Here is a 15314-nt window from a genome sequence, read left to right as displayed (position 1 = left end):
CTGGTTCCTGCTGGGGTACAAAGGGCTCATCCCAGTGACCGGCTCTGCTCCCTGCAGGGACGATGACTCCCTCTGGGACTTGGGGACGTCACCTCAGCTCTCCGCGCGGCCCCTGACAGCCCGGCCCAGGGTGTCCCCCAGCCCTGCCAGTGCCCCTCGCTCCCGTCCCGCAGCCTCTGCCAGCCCAGCCTTGGGCCTCCCCCGCCCTGCCAGGCCCCCTCACTCCTGACTTGCAGCCCCTGGTCAGACCAACCCTGCCCTCCCCCGCCCTGCCAGGCCCCCTCACTTCCATCCTGCAGCCGCTGCCAGCCCAGCCCAGCCCTGGACCCCCCCCCAGCTCTGCCAGTGCCCCTCTCTCCCAACCTGCAGCCCCTGTCAGCCCAGCCCTGGGCTCCCGGGACTCTCAATCCACCCCCACGGCTGTCTCCCTGTGAGCCCTGCCCCACGGCTGACCCCTTGCTCTCCCCCCAGACCTGTGCAGCTGTGGCAGCGTGCCCGAGGTGGAGATCATCAGCCTGCTGGGGGAGCAGCTGCCCCGCTACACCCTGAGGGCCGACACGGTCTTTGGCTACGAGCACGACGACTGGCTGCACACGCCCCTGGTGCCCCCCGAGGCGCCCACCCCCCTGACGTTCCAGCAGATCGAGGAGACCCTCAAGTACTTCCGTGAGTGCCGTGGGGCACAGCCAGAGTGGGGAGCTGGGTTCTGGGGGTCCCATTGGATTGCGGGGGGGCAGAGAGGCACTGAGCCAGGGCAGGGAGTGGAGCTGGGGGGCTGGCGGGTGCCCCCTCTAGCCCCAGCCCCCCAGGCCCAGGACCCCAGAGCAATGCAGGAGCTAATTGCAGCGGATTAAGTTGCCCGGGTAGCATGGGGGGGGGGGGGTTTCCAGGCCCAGAATATCTTAGAGCTGCCACCTCCATCGTCTCCCGGGGACCCTCCCCCGAGGGCTGGGAGCAGGGGACTGCTGAGCCTGCCCCCCCCCCCCCCCAGGAGAAAGGGCCCTAGATGGGAGGTTACAGTGAGGGGGTTTCTGGGCAGGGTGACTCGAGGACAGTTTGGAGGACCTCTGGGGCACCTGCCTCTCTCAGCCTCCCACCTCTCCCCCTGTTGGGTAGGGGATAGGGGCTTGTTTCTCCAGGATCAGGCCCTCCCTATGGGCTCCCAGCTCACTGCTAGCTGGTGCACCTGCTCCAGTTCCATTCTGGGTGCAGGGCGGGTCCGTGGGGCCAAGGTTCGAGGCTGGTTCCCGCTCAGTCTGGTGTCACTTCCCCTGGTCTGAAGGGCTCTGTGCCATCCTGTCCTGGAGCCCTCAAGGGACGCCCAAATGGGTCCCCAAGCCACAGCTCAGCAGCCTCCCCGTGGGGTCCCTGGAGCGGCCGGTGCGCAGAGCAGCTGGAAAGGCAACACAGAGCTCACACGTCCAGTGATTGGGATTGGCGAAGCTGGGGGCAGGAAGAGAAGCGCCGTGGGGCCAGGGGGCTCGGCTTTGAGGCCAAAGGCTCCGTGTGGGGCACAGACAGGATTAGCTCTGAGTTGCTTGTGACTCCTGGCCACATGTTTGAGAGCAAAAGGGGAGGGGGCAGATTAGTGCTGGGGAGAGAGGAATTACGGGGGGGGAGGGATTGTCACTGGGGAAGGGGCAGAGATACAACTGGACAATGGGGAGGGTGTATAGACCCGGGGGGGGGGGGGGGGATTGTCGCTGGGGAAGGGGCAGAGATACAAGTGGACAATGGGGAGGGTGTATAGATCCCTGGGGGGGGGGGGATTGTCACTGGGGAAGGGGCAGAGATACAAGTGGACGACGGGGAGGGTGTATAGACCCCTGGGGGGGGGATTGTCGCTGGGGAAGAGGCGGAGATACAAGTGGATGACGGGGAGGGTGTATAGACCCTGGGGGGGGGATACAAGTGGACGACGGGGAGGGTGTATAGACCCTGGGGGGGGGGATACAAGTGGACGACGGGGAGGGTGTATAGACCCTGGGGGGGGGATACAAGTGGACGACAGGGAGGTTGTAGACCCCTGGGAACTTAGCCGAGTTTGCCCAGTCCCACTGGCCAGCCCCCGTAGCAGCAGCCTCCCCCCACTGGGATGGCCAAGACCAAGGGCATGGCTGCCCGCGTGTCTCTGATCCACACCCCCACCCCGGGGCAGGGAGGTGGGTGCTGGCTCCTCTCCTTGAACCCGTGTCCCGGCCCTTTAATCCGCCCTCGGAACTAGCCCCATGTAATCTGATTGTGGGACCTAAACTGGGGAGCAAATCCCTGGGCGGGGGATTAGGCGAAGGCTGCGTCTCCTGCCCTTCTCCAAGGAGCCTCCGCCCAGCTGCCCCGGCCATGCGTGCAAACCCGCTGGGCGGCTGGCTCTGGATCTGCTCTGCGGGGGCAGGCAGTAGGGTCTGGCTGCTTAGTCTGTGCCCAGCAGGGAGGGTCCTGTGATGGTCTAGTGGTTAGAGCAAAGGGGCTATGAGCCAAGATGCCTGGGGTCTAGCCCTGGCTGGGGGTGGGAAGTGAGGACTAGTGGTTGCACCAGCAGGGGTGGGCTAGAAGCCAGAGTTACCTTGCGCAGGTGCCTGGGTTCAGAACATCCATTCTGCAGGTGGCAGGGCTCTGCCGAAGGACGTGACGGGCGGCCGTCAGCCCAGCATTGTTGCTGGGGGGTTGTTACGTGAATGCCGAGGGATTCAGGGTGGGAGGGGTGTCTGCATGACTGGCTCTGTGCTGGGGATCGGCCCATTGTTCATTGTCCCCCTGGGACCGGCTTGCGTCAGCCGGTCAAATCTGCCCCGTGGGGGCCCTCCCGTGGCGCTGCCCAACAGCCCCTGCCCACAAAGGTTCCCCCATGGACCAGCACACGCTCGTCCATTATTAAAGCACCGGCATAAATTATTCAAGTCTCCCCTGGCTTGGAGCTCCTGGCTGCCTGCGTCCAACTGTGTTTACAGCCGGGCTGCCAAGTGAGCCAGGCCGGTTACAGCTGCCAGGCAGCCGGGGGAGGTAGGGCACCGTGGGCAGGGCCAGAGGGCAGATGGGCTCCTGCTTAGCAGGCCCACAACTCCCCAGCTATGAGCGTGGCAGCGACTGGCCAGGTGGTGCAGGGGTCCCGGCCCCAACTTGCTCCCCATCCCAGGGGACGGCAGCTCAGAACCAGGGACATTCCCACCCAAAAATCGTGGATCTGCCTGAGCCAGGGCTGGGCGCCGAGGGCTCGTTTGTAGCATTGCCGCTCTGGGGCTGGGGCGTGTGACAAGGGGCCTCGATCCAAACCGTTGCGGCTGATACCACCCTGAGTGGTGGGAAGTCTGGGAATTGTCTGAGCTGGTCACAGACCCCCCTGATTCCCAGGGCATGCACACCCTGCATTTGGGGGAAAGATCTGAGCTCCGCCCATCGCCTCGCGGCTGGAACCAGAGGCCAGGTGCCCTCCCCATGTGCCCCAGCTTCCCCCACTACGCCCTAGAGAGCACCCCCCCACCTCCCTGAGTGGGGGAGACCCCATTCCCCAAGGAGACACATTTTCCATGTGCACCCTGGATCCAATAGACCCCAGAAACCCCCCCAGGACCTCCCACCCTCACAGGCTTCCCCGTCCCCCCTCTAGGCTGCAGGTTGAGCAGGCAGGATGCTCTGCTTCCCGCGTGCAGCCGGCGCGGTAGGTGGGGCCGTGAATCTAGCCCCAAGGCCCCTGTTCATCAGCTGCGTTCACGGAGCAGCACCAGGCAGCAGGGGAGTGGGGAGGGGGGGAAGGTGGGCAGCAGCACTGTCTATCCCACATGGCCACGCGTGTCCCTTTCAGACACCAGCCGTGGAATTCGGAGCGTGTGGTGCCGGCCCCGCACCTGTGCAGGGCTCTGCCCGTGGGGTCTGGCCCTGGCTTGGCCCCTTTCTCACCACAGGCTTCTGGGGAGGGAGTGGGGGGGGGCAGGGCTCAGCAGATACTATTGATTAGACATCCCAGGGCGGGGAGGAAGGATCCAGAAAGGAACATCCCCCCCCCCCCACCACCAAGCCCCCAGTCCCTCCTGTAGGCCAGGTTAGGGTCAGATTTTCAAACAGCGCCGGGCTCATCCCTCAATCTGCAGAGCCAGCTGGGGAGGGAGCCTTTCGCCCCCGGCTTTGCCTCCCCAGCCGGGCTTGCAGCGCAGCACGGAGCCCGTTCCCCACCGACCAGCCCCCAGGGGGCACCTGCTGCTGCCTTGGCCTCCGGGGGCTGGCGCTGCCAGAGGGGATCGTTGCCCAGCCCGCGGGGGGGGGGGGGGGGGGCGCCGGGTCCCCTGATGCAGCTCCTGTCTCCCCCTCTGCAGAGGGGCTGTTCTGCACCAGGGGCCACTGCAGAAGGATGCAGCTGCAGAGCCACAGGCTTCTATTAGAGCCGATCCATTCTGCAGGGAAAGAGGGGGGGGAGCGCCCATTGACACCCCCCCATAGTCAATCCCATAGATGCAGGGTAAGCCCAGTGTTGCCCCCCCCCCCATCCCACGAGCCCTTTATCCCCAGCAGTGCCTGTGCCTCTCTGAACAGGACACCCTCGCTTTCCAAAGAGATGGTCTAGTCTGTGCTCCCCCCCTCATGTGCTGGAATGAGATGTGCCCAGCCAGGTGCAGAAGCAAGGGAGACCCTATAAATAGGGGTAGCTGGTGGTGGGCACCTATTGCCAGAGAGTCGGAGCAGGGGAGGGAGCTGGGTTGGCTGTGACCCCCCCACTAGCGCACACACTTTGCACAGATGCTACCTGCTGCTCGGTAGCAGGCTGCCAGAGCTGCATCTTCCCTCCGTGCCGGGGGTTGGCTGCATGTTTCCCCCTGAGCTGTGCGAGGGGGGCGGGCTCTGTGGCCCCCCGGCCATGGAGTTCTGGAGCAGCCCCGCAGCCTATGACGAGGTGAACGGGACCATCGCCCCGGACGGCCCCCGGGATCTGATCACGCGCGAGCTGGAGGAAGGTGAGGGCCGGGGCGGATGGGGGGGCGTTAACCCTGCAGGGTCGCAGCCCACTGGTGCTTTGCACTGCCCCTGCCCTGCCGGGTGGGATGCCCACTTGGCTATGGGCAAGTGTGGGGCAAGTTCTGGCTGCCAGGCTGGGGGCTGTGCTGGGACTGGGGCATCTGTCGCTTGCTCCTCTGCCCTGGCTGGGTCTGGCCGTATGTTGGCACTGGGGCGAACGGTGGCTCGTGCTGCATTTGCGGGGGCCTGGGGTGCCTGGCCCCATGGCCAGGGTATATTTGGAGTGGCTGGCCCTGCTGCTGTTGGCTTTCGGTCCCCGGGGAAATGAGGCCCCTGCCTGGGGGGAAGTACCCCAGGGCTCTGCCTGCACCGGTCTCCCCCCCGAGGGCTGCGCTCCCTCGCGGGGCAGGTTCCTGGGCTGGAGGAGTCTCTGGTAGAGCAGGTGCTGCGGGTGTGGCGTGGGTCTAAGAGCCCCTGACCCGTCAGGGTGTCGGCCCTCCCCTGGTTCGGTCGCAGCCTTGTCCCCCGCTGGGTTGCTTCCCCTGCTAGGGCTGGGCACCGGACGAGTCTGCCCGGCTGCTGCTTCCCTGCGGTGCCCGGTGGGTGCCCCTACGTGGTCTGGGGCTGCTGGCTGTGGGGTTGGGCGCCGTGGCAGCGGGAGAAGCTGCGCGTGGCAGCATCCGGGGCCCCCCAGGAGCGCCAGGTTTTCCTGGGCTCCTCTGGGGCAGGGCTGGGTGGCCTCATCCTGGGGTAGGTGTTGCAGGGCAGTGGCAGCTCAGATGGAGCTGGGGGGAAGAGGGGGAGTGCGGGAGGCACCTATGTTCCCGCTCAACTCCGAGGTGGAGGGGGTGGCATCGTGTGGGGCACAGCCCCAGAGCGGCTGTTAGGGTTGGGGGGCTGGCAGGGCAGGGGCTGGAGGACCCATAGGCACCGAGGGGCTCCCTGGAAGGGGCCAGGCTCAATGCGCTGTCAGGGTGGCATGGTGAATACAGAGCTCTGTGTGGTGCCCTACACCCCAGGCTGGGGGGCTATGGAGGCTGCTCAGGTAGCAGGACCCCCCCCCACCACCATGCCATGGCTGTAGGGCCCCTTGGTGTCCTGGTGACCCTGAAGGGGAGGGTCGTCCTTCCCACAAGAGCACAGGGCTGGTGCCTGCTGGGGCGGGGGGAGAAGCAGGGGGTGGGAAGGGCAGTTGATGTTGACACCGCTGTGGGGGCAGAGCTGGGGCTAGGGGAGCAGCAGGGATCCCCAACCTGACGGGTTTCTGTTGCCAAACGATTGGCCAAGCCAACCCCCCTCCCTCGGGGTTGGGGCTGGCGCCCACCCTGTGCCTAGCCAATTCCTGACCCACGGGGGTGGGTGGGGCCGGCCGGGGTCCATCTCTGCGCGCCCAGCACAAGCTGCACCCCCCAGCCGCGGCACGGCGGCCCGCCGCTCACTCCTGCCTTAACGAAGCTCATGCTCTAATTATTTCCAATTACGGTTCCGCAGCCTGACGAGGCATTGGGGGGCGGGGGGGAGGTGTCCCCTGTGGAGACTGAGGCTCTGTTGGGGGAGGGGGCCGGCCTCTCGGATGCTGCCCCCGCCTGCCGTGCGGACGTGCCAGCCCGCACGAGGGCCGGTGTCGGGAGCCGGGCGGGGCCGGGGGCCACGGGTGGCGGGATTAGCCGGGTTGTTGACAAGACAGCAGCTGGGCGGAACGGGACAGACTGTTCCAAGGGCCAGCGGGGGTGGGCATGGGGGTGTGTGTGGGGGCATCGCCATGGCAACGCGCCGCTGCCACGTCACCGCCGCCGGGGCCACCGTAATGGGATTTGTGGTCTCTGAGCTTCTCCTGCTAACCCACTTCACGGGCGTCTCGGGTCCTGCCAGCCGGGCTTAGTGCTCTGGGTGGGGGTGGGGGCGAAGAGCTTGCTGACCCCTCACTTTTCCTGCGCAGAGGGTCCCTGCTGAACAGGTGGGGAAACTGAGGCACATGACTTTGTCCCCCACGGCCTGCTGGGCAAGTTGGTGATAACATTGCAAATGGAACCCGGGAGTCCTGGCTCCTGGCGCCCCTGCTCCAACCCCTAGACCCCTCGCAGAAGTATGTATAGAACCCAGGAGGTCTGGGCTGTAACCACTAGACCCCACAGCGCTTGGTGGAGCGTCTCCTATTGCTCTAGGGCCTCCCAACGTGCGCCCTGGCAGACTTTCCTGGTGCAGCCGGCAGAGCAAGAGCTGCCTGCTCAGCGCCCCTGCCTCCCCTGCCCTAGTGCGGGCTTCTGCTCCCCTGCCTCCCTGGGGTGTCGCTCTCCCTACACCCAGCTGGGCCCGACCTCGCGGCTCTCACGAGGAAGTGGGGGCTGCTGCCGAGAAAGGGCCTGGGGACATGCCAGCTCCGCTGAACGTCAGCATGGCTGGCAGCTGACTGTTGCTTAGGCAACCTGCCCACGTCTGCCGTGGCATTGCGCTGGGCTGGCGCTCGCCTGGCAGCTCCCTGCTCTGTGGCGGTTCGGGGGGAGCTGGGGGCTCAGCAGGCGCCACGGACATGGGGCAGATTGGCCGTGGCTGGCTCGTGGCGGGGAGAATGGGCCGTTCTGTGGTACGGGGCGGTGGGGACGTGGAGCCAGGACTCCTGGGTTCACGTCTTGGCTGCTGTCGGTGTTCCCTTGGGTCCGTCCAGTTCCCTGCTCCATGCCTCAGTTTCTCCACTCACAGAGCAGGGCAATCCTGACCCCGGGAGTGGAGCTGCCCAAATTCTGTGCGGGGACTCGGGGACCCCGCAATGGCAGGGGCTGCAGCAGATGGGCAGTGACGCTTGCAGGGGAACAGGTCCGTTCCCCTGCCTCAGTTACCCGCTGGTCTCTGCTCTACCCCCTCTGAGCCTGGGGAAGGCGAGGCAGTGGGAGTCTTGCAAGCAGAGAGGGGCTGGGCTGAGACCTGGCAAAGCTCGTTGCACTAGAGCTGAGCCGGCCGGATTCCAGTGCAACCTCCTGGCTGCCCTCGCCTGCAGCTCTGGGGAGGAGCGAGGTGACTGCTTGGGAAGCGGGGGCAGGACGCTGATTGGAAGTGACACGGTTGGGGAGCCTGGCCGGGGGGATAAATAGAGGCTAGTGGTGCCAAGCAGCTTCCGGCCTGGCCCCGTGCCGGGATGTCCCTTCCAATTCTGTCTCAGCTGCCTGGATTTTTCCATTCCCTGCAGACCCATGTCCCACAGAGAGGCCTGACATGCCAGCACGGGGGGCTGTGGGGAAGGGGGCTGCGTGCAGGACCGGCCCACAGTATTTTGGCACCTGAGGTGGGGAGCTCAAATGACGCCCCCTCGCTTGGGCCAAAACTTTGCAAGATCTCGATTCTGCCTCCTTCCTGTTCTGCTCTCTCCTGGCGCTGCTCTGCTACCTACAGATGCACCAGCAGCAGACACAATTTTCTACACTCCGGGTCCTAGTGGTGCCACCACAGTCTGGCACCTGAGGTGGCTGCCTCAGTTTGCCTCATGGTAGGGCCAGTCCTGGCTGAGTGTAGCATCAGGATTGGGGGAGATTCAAGGGGGCCAGGAGATTCTGTTTAACTTTGGGCTTCGTGGAGACCTTGGCGGGGTTTCTGCCTGGACTCCTCTGCTCACCGGGGACCCAGCTGCTCTGGCCTGGGCAGTCAGCAGAGCGGGGGATCTGTGTCTAACCCCGCCGGGCTTGTCCTCTGTAGCGTCGTTGTCCAACATCTGTTCCCTGCCCACTCTGGGCCTCCACGCAGCCTTGTCGCAGTGGGTCCCGCAGGCAAGCCCCAGGTCCTGCTTCCTCCCTTCTGTTACAAATGTGCTCTGTGTGAGGTGCTTGGCTGGCCCCCGGCCCTGCAGGGTGTGAGCGCTGCACAAAGTTCATTGCACGGCCCTGGGCACAGATGGGGAGCCGAGTCATGAAGATGTTAAGTGTCTGGACCAAGGTCGCACAAAGTTCTGTGGCAGAGCTGGGACTTGACTCTGGGTCCCCCGGTTAGTGCGATGACCACTGCACCATCCTTCCTCCTTGCTGCACCGTCAGCACCACTGACCATCCCCTGCTTCTAGTGTTCTGGCTCCCCTGCCCCAGTTCTAGATTGCACCCCCGGGACTCTCCTGCCCTTGCCAGACCTGTGCCAAAGCTGTTGCTTGTAGTGATGGGGCAGCTGTTGGCTTCTCCCCAAAGGTGGCTGCATTTTTCAGCCCGTTCCAGGGGGGCTAGGAGGAAGCAGAGGGCTGGCAGAGCTCATGCGACGGGGGGAACCAACTTTCTTTCTTGCTCTTTCGCAGTCCTGTGCTCCGAGCGGGTTGGCCGGGTCACCAAGACCTACCATGATCTTGACGCGGTGACCAACCTGCTGGAGGAGGTAGGCGGAGCTGCCACCCCCTGCCTGCCTGGGGTCTCCACTCCTCCCCAGAGGTGGTGGCAAACCCACCCGGTGCCCCTGCAGTGTCAACAGCCAGGAGAGGCTCCTGGCCTGGGATAAGAGGGCTCTGGATATGGGAGGGAGCTGATCAGGGGATGGGGGAGGAGGCTGGTCTGGGTGGGATGGGAGGAGTCTATGGGGCAGGGTGGGGGTAAAGTGGAGAGGGGCCAGTCTGGGGGTGGGGCGGGTTCCTACCGGGCTGCCTCCATTCACAGCAGCCTGTCGTCCCCCCCGCAGAAGGAGCGGGACCTGGAGCTGGCGGCACGGATCGGGCAGACCCTGCTGAAGCAGAACCGGAGCCTGACGGAGCACAACGAGCTCCTGGAGGAGCAGCTGGAGCTGGCCAAGGAGGAGGTAAAGCCCCCCCCATGGGCTTGGGTGGGAAACCCCTCGACCCAGGGGGTTCAGGACCCTATCGGCTGCTGAGCCAGCTCCTCCCATTCTCCCTGCCCCTGCTATGGGCAAGAGGGGGGCTCCGCCCTGGGGCCTGACCCATCAGCAGTGCCCCAGGGAGGGGACAGCTGTGTGTGATGGGGGAATGCCTGCCCGTAGCCCCTTAAACCCTCCCCCCCCCCCCCGTTTATTGGTACCACCTGGACTCAGGCCAGGCTGGTGACCCTGCTGTGAGCAGCAGCCCCCTAGGGACCCTGCCCTGCCTCACCCCCCGTCGTGTCCCCTGTCCCCTCCCTCAGATCGCTCAGCTGCGGCATGAAGTCTCCATGCGGGACGACCTGCTGCATCTCTACACCAACACTGTGGAGGACAGCGAGCCGGCCACGGCCACGGCCACACCGTGAGTGACCGCGCTGCCTGGAACGTGGGAGGGTGGACTCTGCCTGGCCCGCCTGTGCCGGGAGGCTCCTGCGTCGCTCGCGCCGCCCGGCCCGTCTCCCCGGGCCTCCGTCCTGGAGCTCCCAAGTGCTGGGAGCTGCCCCCAGTGGGGCCCCTGGGCTCTGAGGGGCCAGCTCCTTGCACTGGGGCAGCTCTGCCCCTTCCCCATGGCAGGCTGGTGCCTCCCTTTTCCACCTGCCTGGTGCACGGGGCCTGGCTGGTGCTGGGGTCCTTGGCCCCGCTCTAGAAGATGCGCAGGGGAAGCCGCACCCTCCCAGGGGGCTGGGCTTATGGGCACAGCCAGGGGAGGCTGCGGGAGGGGCTGGGCTGGGGTCTGCTCCCTGCCCGGTGGCGGAGGGACCCCGGGTGCCTGGCTATAGCTGCTCACGGCCCCTGTGCCCCCAGGCTGCGGCGGAACGAGTCCTCGCTGTCCCTGCAGCAATCCATCCAGTACGACGCGCTGCAGCAGAAGCTCAAAGGGCTGGAGGAGGAGAACCAGAAACTGCGCTTGGAGGTGGGGGCCAGGTGGGGGTGGGGCGCTCTGTGTTGGGCTGGGGGGGTGGCTCTGGGTTGGGGAAACTGGCATCAGGCGGGCGGTGGGGGTGGGGCGCTCTGTGTTGGGCTGGGGGGGTGGCTCTGGGTTGGGGAAACTGGCATCAGGGGGGCAGTGGGGGTGGGGCGCTCTGTGTTGGGCTGGGGGGGTGGCTCTGGGTTGGGGAAACTGGCATCAGGGGGGCAGTGGGGGTGGGGTGCTCTGTGTTGGGCTGGGGGGGTGGCTCTGGGTTGGGGAAACTGGCATCAGGCGGGCGGTGGGGGTGGGGCGCTCTGTGTTGGGCTGGGGGGGTGGCTCTGGGTTGGGGAAACTGGCATCAGGGGGGCGGTGGGGGTGGGGTGCTCTGTGTTGGGCTGGGGGGGTGGCTCTGGGTTGGGGAAACTGGCATCAGGGGGGCAGTGGGGGTGGGGTGCTCTGTGTTGGGCTGGGGGGGTGGCTCTGGGTTGGGGAAACTGGCATCAGGGGGGCGGTAGGGGTGGGGCGCTCTGTGTTGGACTGGGGGGGTGGCTCTGGGTTGGGGAAACTGGCATCAGGGGGCCGGGTGGGGGTGATGCTTGGCTCAGATGGAGCTGTCGGTCTCAGCGGCTCTCCTGCCTGCCCCAGGCTGGGCGCGGGGCCCCCCTTTGCTCCTGCCCCTGTGCGGTGGGCGAGCCGGGGGCTGTTCCCAATGGGAAGCCCTGCGGAGCTGGGAGCCGTCCGTCCGTGTGTCTGCCTGGTTAACGTTCCTCCTCCCTCCCTCCAGGCCTCCAGCATCGCCACGGAAACCTGCCAGTACGAAGACCAGGAGCAGCAGCTGATGCTGGACTGTGTGGAGCAATTCTGTATGTTGGCTCGGGGCCCTGCCCACAGCCCTCGCCTGCCGGGGGGGTGGGGTGGGGGGCTCCCTTCTATGCTGCCGCCAGCTCAGACACCGGAGACTGGGCTCCGTCCTGGAACCCAGGTCTCTGCTGGGCTGGATGGGGAGCCCCCCACAGGCCTGGCTGCCTGTACGGTCGCTAATCCCCTGCCCCCCTCCTCCAGCGGAAGCCAGCCGGCAGGTGGTCTGTCTGTCCGAGGAGCTGGCCCGCAAGGCGGAGGACACGGCCCGGCAGCAGGAGGAGATCAGCCAGCTCCTGGCCCAGATCGTGGCCCTGCAGCAGAAGTGCCGCACGGTAAGTGCCCTGCCCGGGGCTGCCTTGCTGGTGCCAGCCCGGGCCCTCACTGGAGAGGGGCTGCCTGGAGCAGCCGGGGAAGGGGGGTGCTGTGGGAAGGAGCGACCGCAGCCCTGACCTGCCGTGTCTCCCCCAGCAAGGTGCGGAGGTGGAGGAGCTGCAGCAGCATCTGGCCGCCACGAAGGAGACTGAGCACAAGCTACGGACTGAGGTGAGTCCCTGAGCTGGGGGGGGAAGGTGGGGCCGGCCCCCCCGGGCACCGCACCGTGCTGCTGCTCCAGCCACCGGTGCCCGAAGCCCAGGCCATGCTCTGCACCCTGGCTGTTGTGCAGAGGAGGTGCCAGGCGCCACCCCCTAGGTCCCGCCCTGACCCTTCTCTTGTGCCCGTGCAGCTGCGGGACCTGCAGGAGAAATACGCCGAGTGCGGCGGGATGCTGCGCGAGGCCCAGGAGGAAATCAAAAGCCTGCGCAACCGCAGCCTCCCCAACAGCACCATCAGCCGCTACAGCCTGGCCAGCCTGGTTCCCCTGGTGAGTACCCGCGAGGCCCTGTCCCAGTGCGTGGCTCCGGCAGTGCTGCCTCAGGGCGAGCCGGGCATTGTGCCATGCACGTGGGGTGCCCGGCCCCGTTGCACTGCCCTGGCGTGGGAGCACGTGGCACACCGGGCGCTCATGCCCACTGATGGCTCCGGGCTGCCTGGCCCCTGGCCAGCCCTGCTGGAGCTCCCGGTGCTCTTTGCCTTCAGGACTCGCTGGCTGCGGAGCTCAAAGGGATCACGAGGAAAGGAGCCGACGGCACGTCCTCGGAGTGCAAGTGAGTGCGCCCTCGCCGTGGGGCTGGGCCGTGGGGCAGGGGAACCGGCCGGCTGCTGGGGCGCAGGCTTCGCTGTGACTCGTGGGAACCTACAGTGTCCAGGACGGGAGCCCATGTGGCTGAGGTGTGGGTGAAGGGGGTAGCCCCTGGGTGTGGATGGGAGCTCGCGTGGGAGAACCCACTGGATGGCTCTGCCTGGTGGGGGGGGAGGGGCGGGCAGGCTGGTCCTGGGACGGGACGGGATGCCCGCTTGCTTGCCCTGCACTGCCTGGCAGGGGGAGGGGCGGGCAGGCTGGCTCCGGGATGGGGTGCCCGCTGCCCTGCACTGCCTGGCGGGGGGAGGGGCGGGCAGGCTGGCTCCGGGATGGGGTGCCCGCTGCCCTGCACTGCCTGGCGGGGGGAGGGGCGGGCAGGCTGGCCCCGGGATGGGGTGCCCGCTGCCCTGCACTGCCTGGCGGGGGGAGGGGCGGATAGGCTGGCCCCGGGATGGGGTGCCCGCTGCCCTGCACTGCCTGGCGGGGGGAGGGGCGGGCAGGCTGGCCCCGGGACGGGATGCCCACTGCCCTGCACTGCCTGGCGGGGGGAGGGGCGGGCAGGCTGGCCCCGGGATGGGGTGCCCGCTGCCCTGCACTGCCTGGCGGGGGGAGGGGCGGGCAGGCTGGCCCCGGGATGGGGTGCCCGCTGCCCTGCACTGCCTGGCGGGGGGAGGGGCGGGAAGGCTGGCCCCAGGATGGGGTGCCCACTGCCCTGCACTGCCTGGTGGGGGGGAGGGGGGGAGGGGCGGGCAGGCTGGCTCCGGGACGGGACGGGATGCCCGCTTGCCTGCCCTGCACTGCCTGGCGGGGGGAGGGGCAGGCAGGCTGGCCCCGGGATGGGGTGCCCGCTGCCCTGCACTGCCTGGCGGGGGGAGGGGCGGGCAGGCTGGCCCCGGGATGGGGTGCCCGCTGCCCTGCACTGCCTGGCGGGGGGAGGGGCGGGCAGGCTGGCCCCGGGATGGGGTGCCCACTGACTGGCACTATCCCCTTTCCAGGAGCTACATGCGGGTCTTCGAGACGGTGAAGGCCGCGAACCAGGTGGCCAAAGCCAAGTCGCGTGCGGAGTCGCCCCAGAACCTGCCCAGCTCCAAGCCACCCTCAGGCGTCCCCTCGGTGGGGTGCAGCCGGGTCAGCACCCCCCGCACCAGCTGCTACGGCTCCGACAACGCCAGCCTGGTGCCAGAGATCCTGGAGAGTGCCCTGTGAGTGCCCCTCCCCCACATTCTGCAGCGGGCGGGGGCCAGGCACTGGCGGGATGGGGCCAGCCGGGGCTTCCGCCCTCCCCTTGCCGGGGTCAGACCCGCACCCCGCCCCTGCCTGGCTCTCTGGAGAGACGCGCTCTTGCAGAGGTTTACGTAGGGTCTCCCTGCTGGGGATCCTGGGAGTACGGGTGCTGGGAGCAGCGTGGCTGGGAACTGGGGTGGGCCTGCAGGGTGCCAGGCCCCAACCCAGCAAGGGGCGAAGAGAGGAAGGGTCCGTCCCATAGACAACAGTGCACTCGTCCTCTGTGCTAGCTTCTGTGGGGCACGACGCCCCTGGCACTGGGCTGGGGGGCCCGGGGCCGGTCCTCACTCTCTCCCGCTTCCTTGGGGCAGGGGCGAGGAGAAGCAGCGGGGCGCCCCGGGCACCCCGGGCAGGCACGACCTGGAGGCGGCGCTGCAGCGTCTGTCCGCCCGCCAGGAGAGCCACGCCTCGGAGCGTTCCTTCTTCGAGACCGAGCGCGAGCAGAAGCTCAGCCAGCTGGCCAGGGACGTGGAGAGCTCCAGCGGGTTCCTCACGCCCGACGAGAGCAGCCTGTCCACGGGCACCAACTACTCGGGCAGCTCGGAGCACACCGGAGGCTCCGGCTTCTCCCTCAGCTCCTTCTACCTGCCTGACAAGCTGCAGATCGTCAAGCCCCTGGAAGGTGAGTGAGGGCCCTGAGGAGCCCTGGGGCGGGTGGGGAGGGACGGGGCAGAGCGGGTTTGGGCGCCCAGGCTGAGGGGAAAGCCTGGAGCCGCCTGGAGAGGCCAGCGCTGTGTTCGCGCAGTGGGACGAGCGGGGACGGTGGTGCAGTGGAAGCCAGGCAGCGTAAACCAGCCTTGAACAAGGCCTGGGGTGGGCGTCGGGAGGCCTCGGCCTGCGTCGGGCTGGGAAACACCTCAGCCGCTGGAGCCCATGGCGAAGGGACGGACAGGCAGGCAGGCAAACCCAGGAAAGGCCAGGCAGGGGTGCGGTGGAGCAGCTTCTGTGCCTGTCGGCTGGGGGCTCTAGCCGGAAGCCCCTCGGGTGGCGGCCCCTGAGCGGGGGGGGGGGAGTCCGCAAGACTGGCTGGGACCTCCCTTGTGGCTGCTGTGAAGTCCAATCCCGTGTCCTCCCGGCCGGTTGGGGGTGGTGGAGGCAGTGACGTGGTTTGGCCTATTTGGTCTGGGTCTCTGCATTAGAATGAGGCGGGGCTGCTACTCCCGGGCCCGCTGGGGAAACCGGCTTCTGAGCCCTCCGTCTTTCCTTCCCCCCCCCCCCCCCCCCCGAAGTCTTTAAGCACATGGGGAGTGGACTGGCCCATCCCATCACTTGTCCACTGGTTGGGCCTAATACCCA

General features: G+C 67.3%; 1 protein-coding gene across 6 annotated transcripts in view; it reads left to right on the top strand.

The window, feature by feature from the left end:
* HAP1 (huntingtin associated protein 1) overlaps positions 1-15314 on the top strand; it is a 29472-nt gene that overhangs the window by 10141 nt on the left and 4017 nt on the right. For 5 of the 6 annotated variants that reach the window (XM_075911271.2, XM_075911268.2, XM_075911270.2 and 2 more), the window contains 12 exons: positions 472-666; positions 9215-9291; positions 9589-9705; positions 10044-10144; positions 10588-10696; positions 11478-11556; positions 11756-11886; positions 12023-12097; positions 12279-12416; positions 12632-12699; positions 13730-13936; positions 14330-14640. In XM_075911271.2, coding sequence (XP_075767386.2) covers positions 472-666; positions 9215-9291; positions 9589-9705; positions 10044-10144; positions 10588-10696; positions 11478-11556; positions 11756-11886; positions 12023-12097; positions 12279-12416; positions 12632-12699; positions 13730-13936; positions 14330-14640 — 1608 coding nt within the window. Of the gene's footprint in view, positions 1-471; positions 667-4659; positions 4944-9214; positions 9292-9588; positions 9706-10043; positions 10145-10587; positions 10697-11477; positions 11557-11755; positions 11887-12022; positions 12098-12278; positions 12417-12631; positions 12700-13729; positions 13937-14329; positions 14641-15314 lie in introns of those variants that run through there. The other variant, XM_075911273.2, reaches the window with a different exon arrangement.

The sequence above is a fragment of the Pelodiscus sinensis genome, chromosome 29 (genome assembly GCF_052426305.1).
Source record: "Pelodiscus sinensis isolate ZL-2025 chromosome 29, ASM5242630v1, whole genome shotgun sequence".
NCBI lineage: Eukaryota > Metazoa > Chordata > Testudines > Trionychidae > Pelodiscus > Pelodiscus sinensis.
The sequence above is the reverse complement of the archived record's forward strand: the minus strand, read 5'-3'. Positions and strand labels throughout refer to the sequence as shown.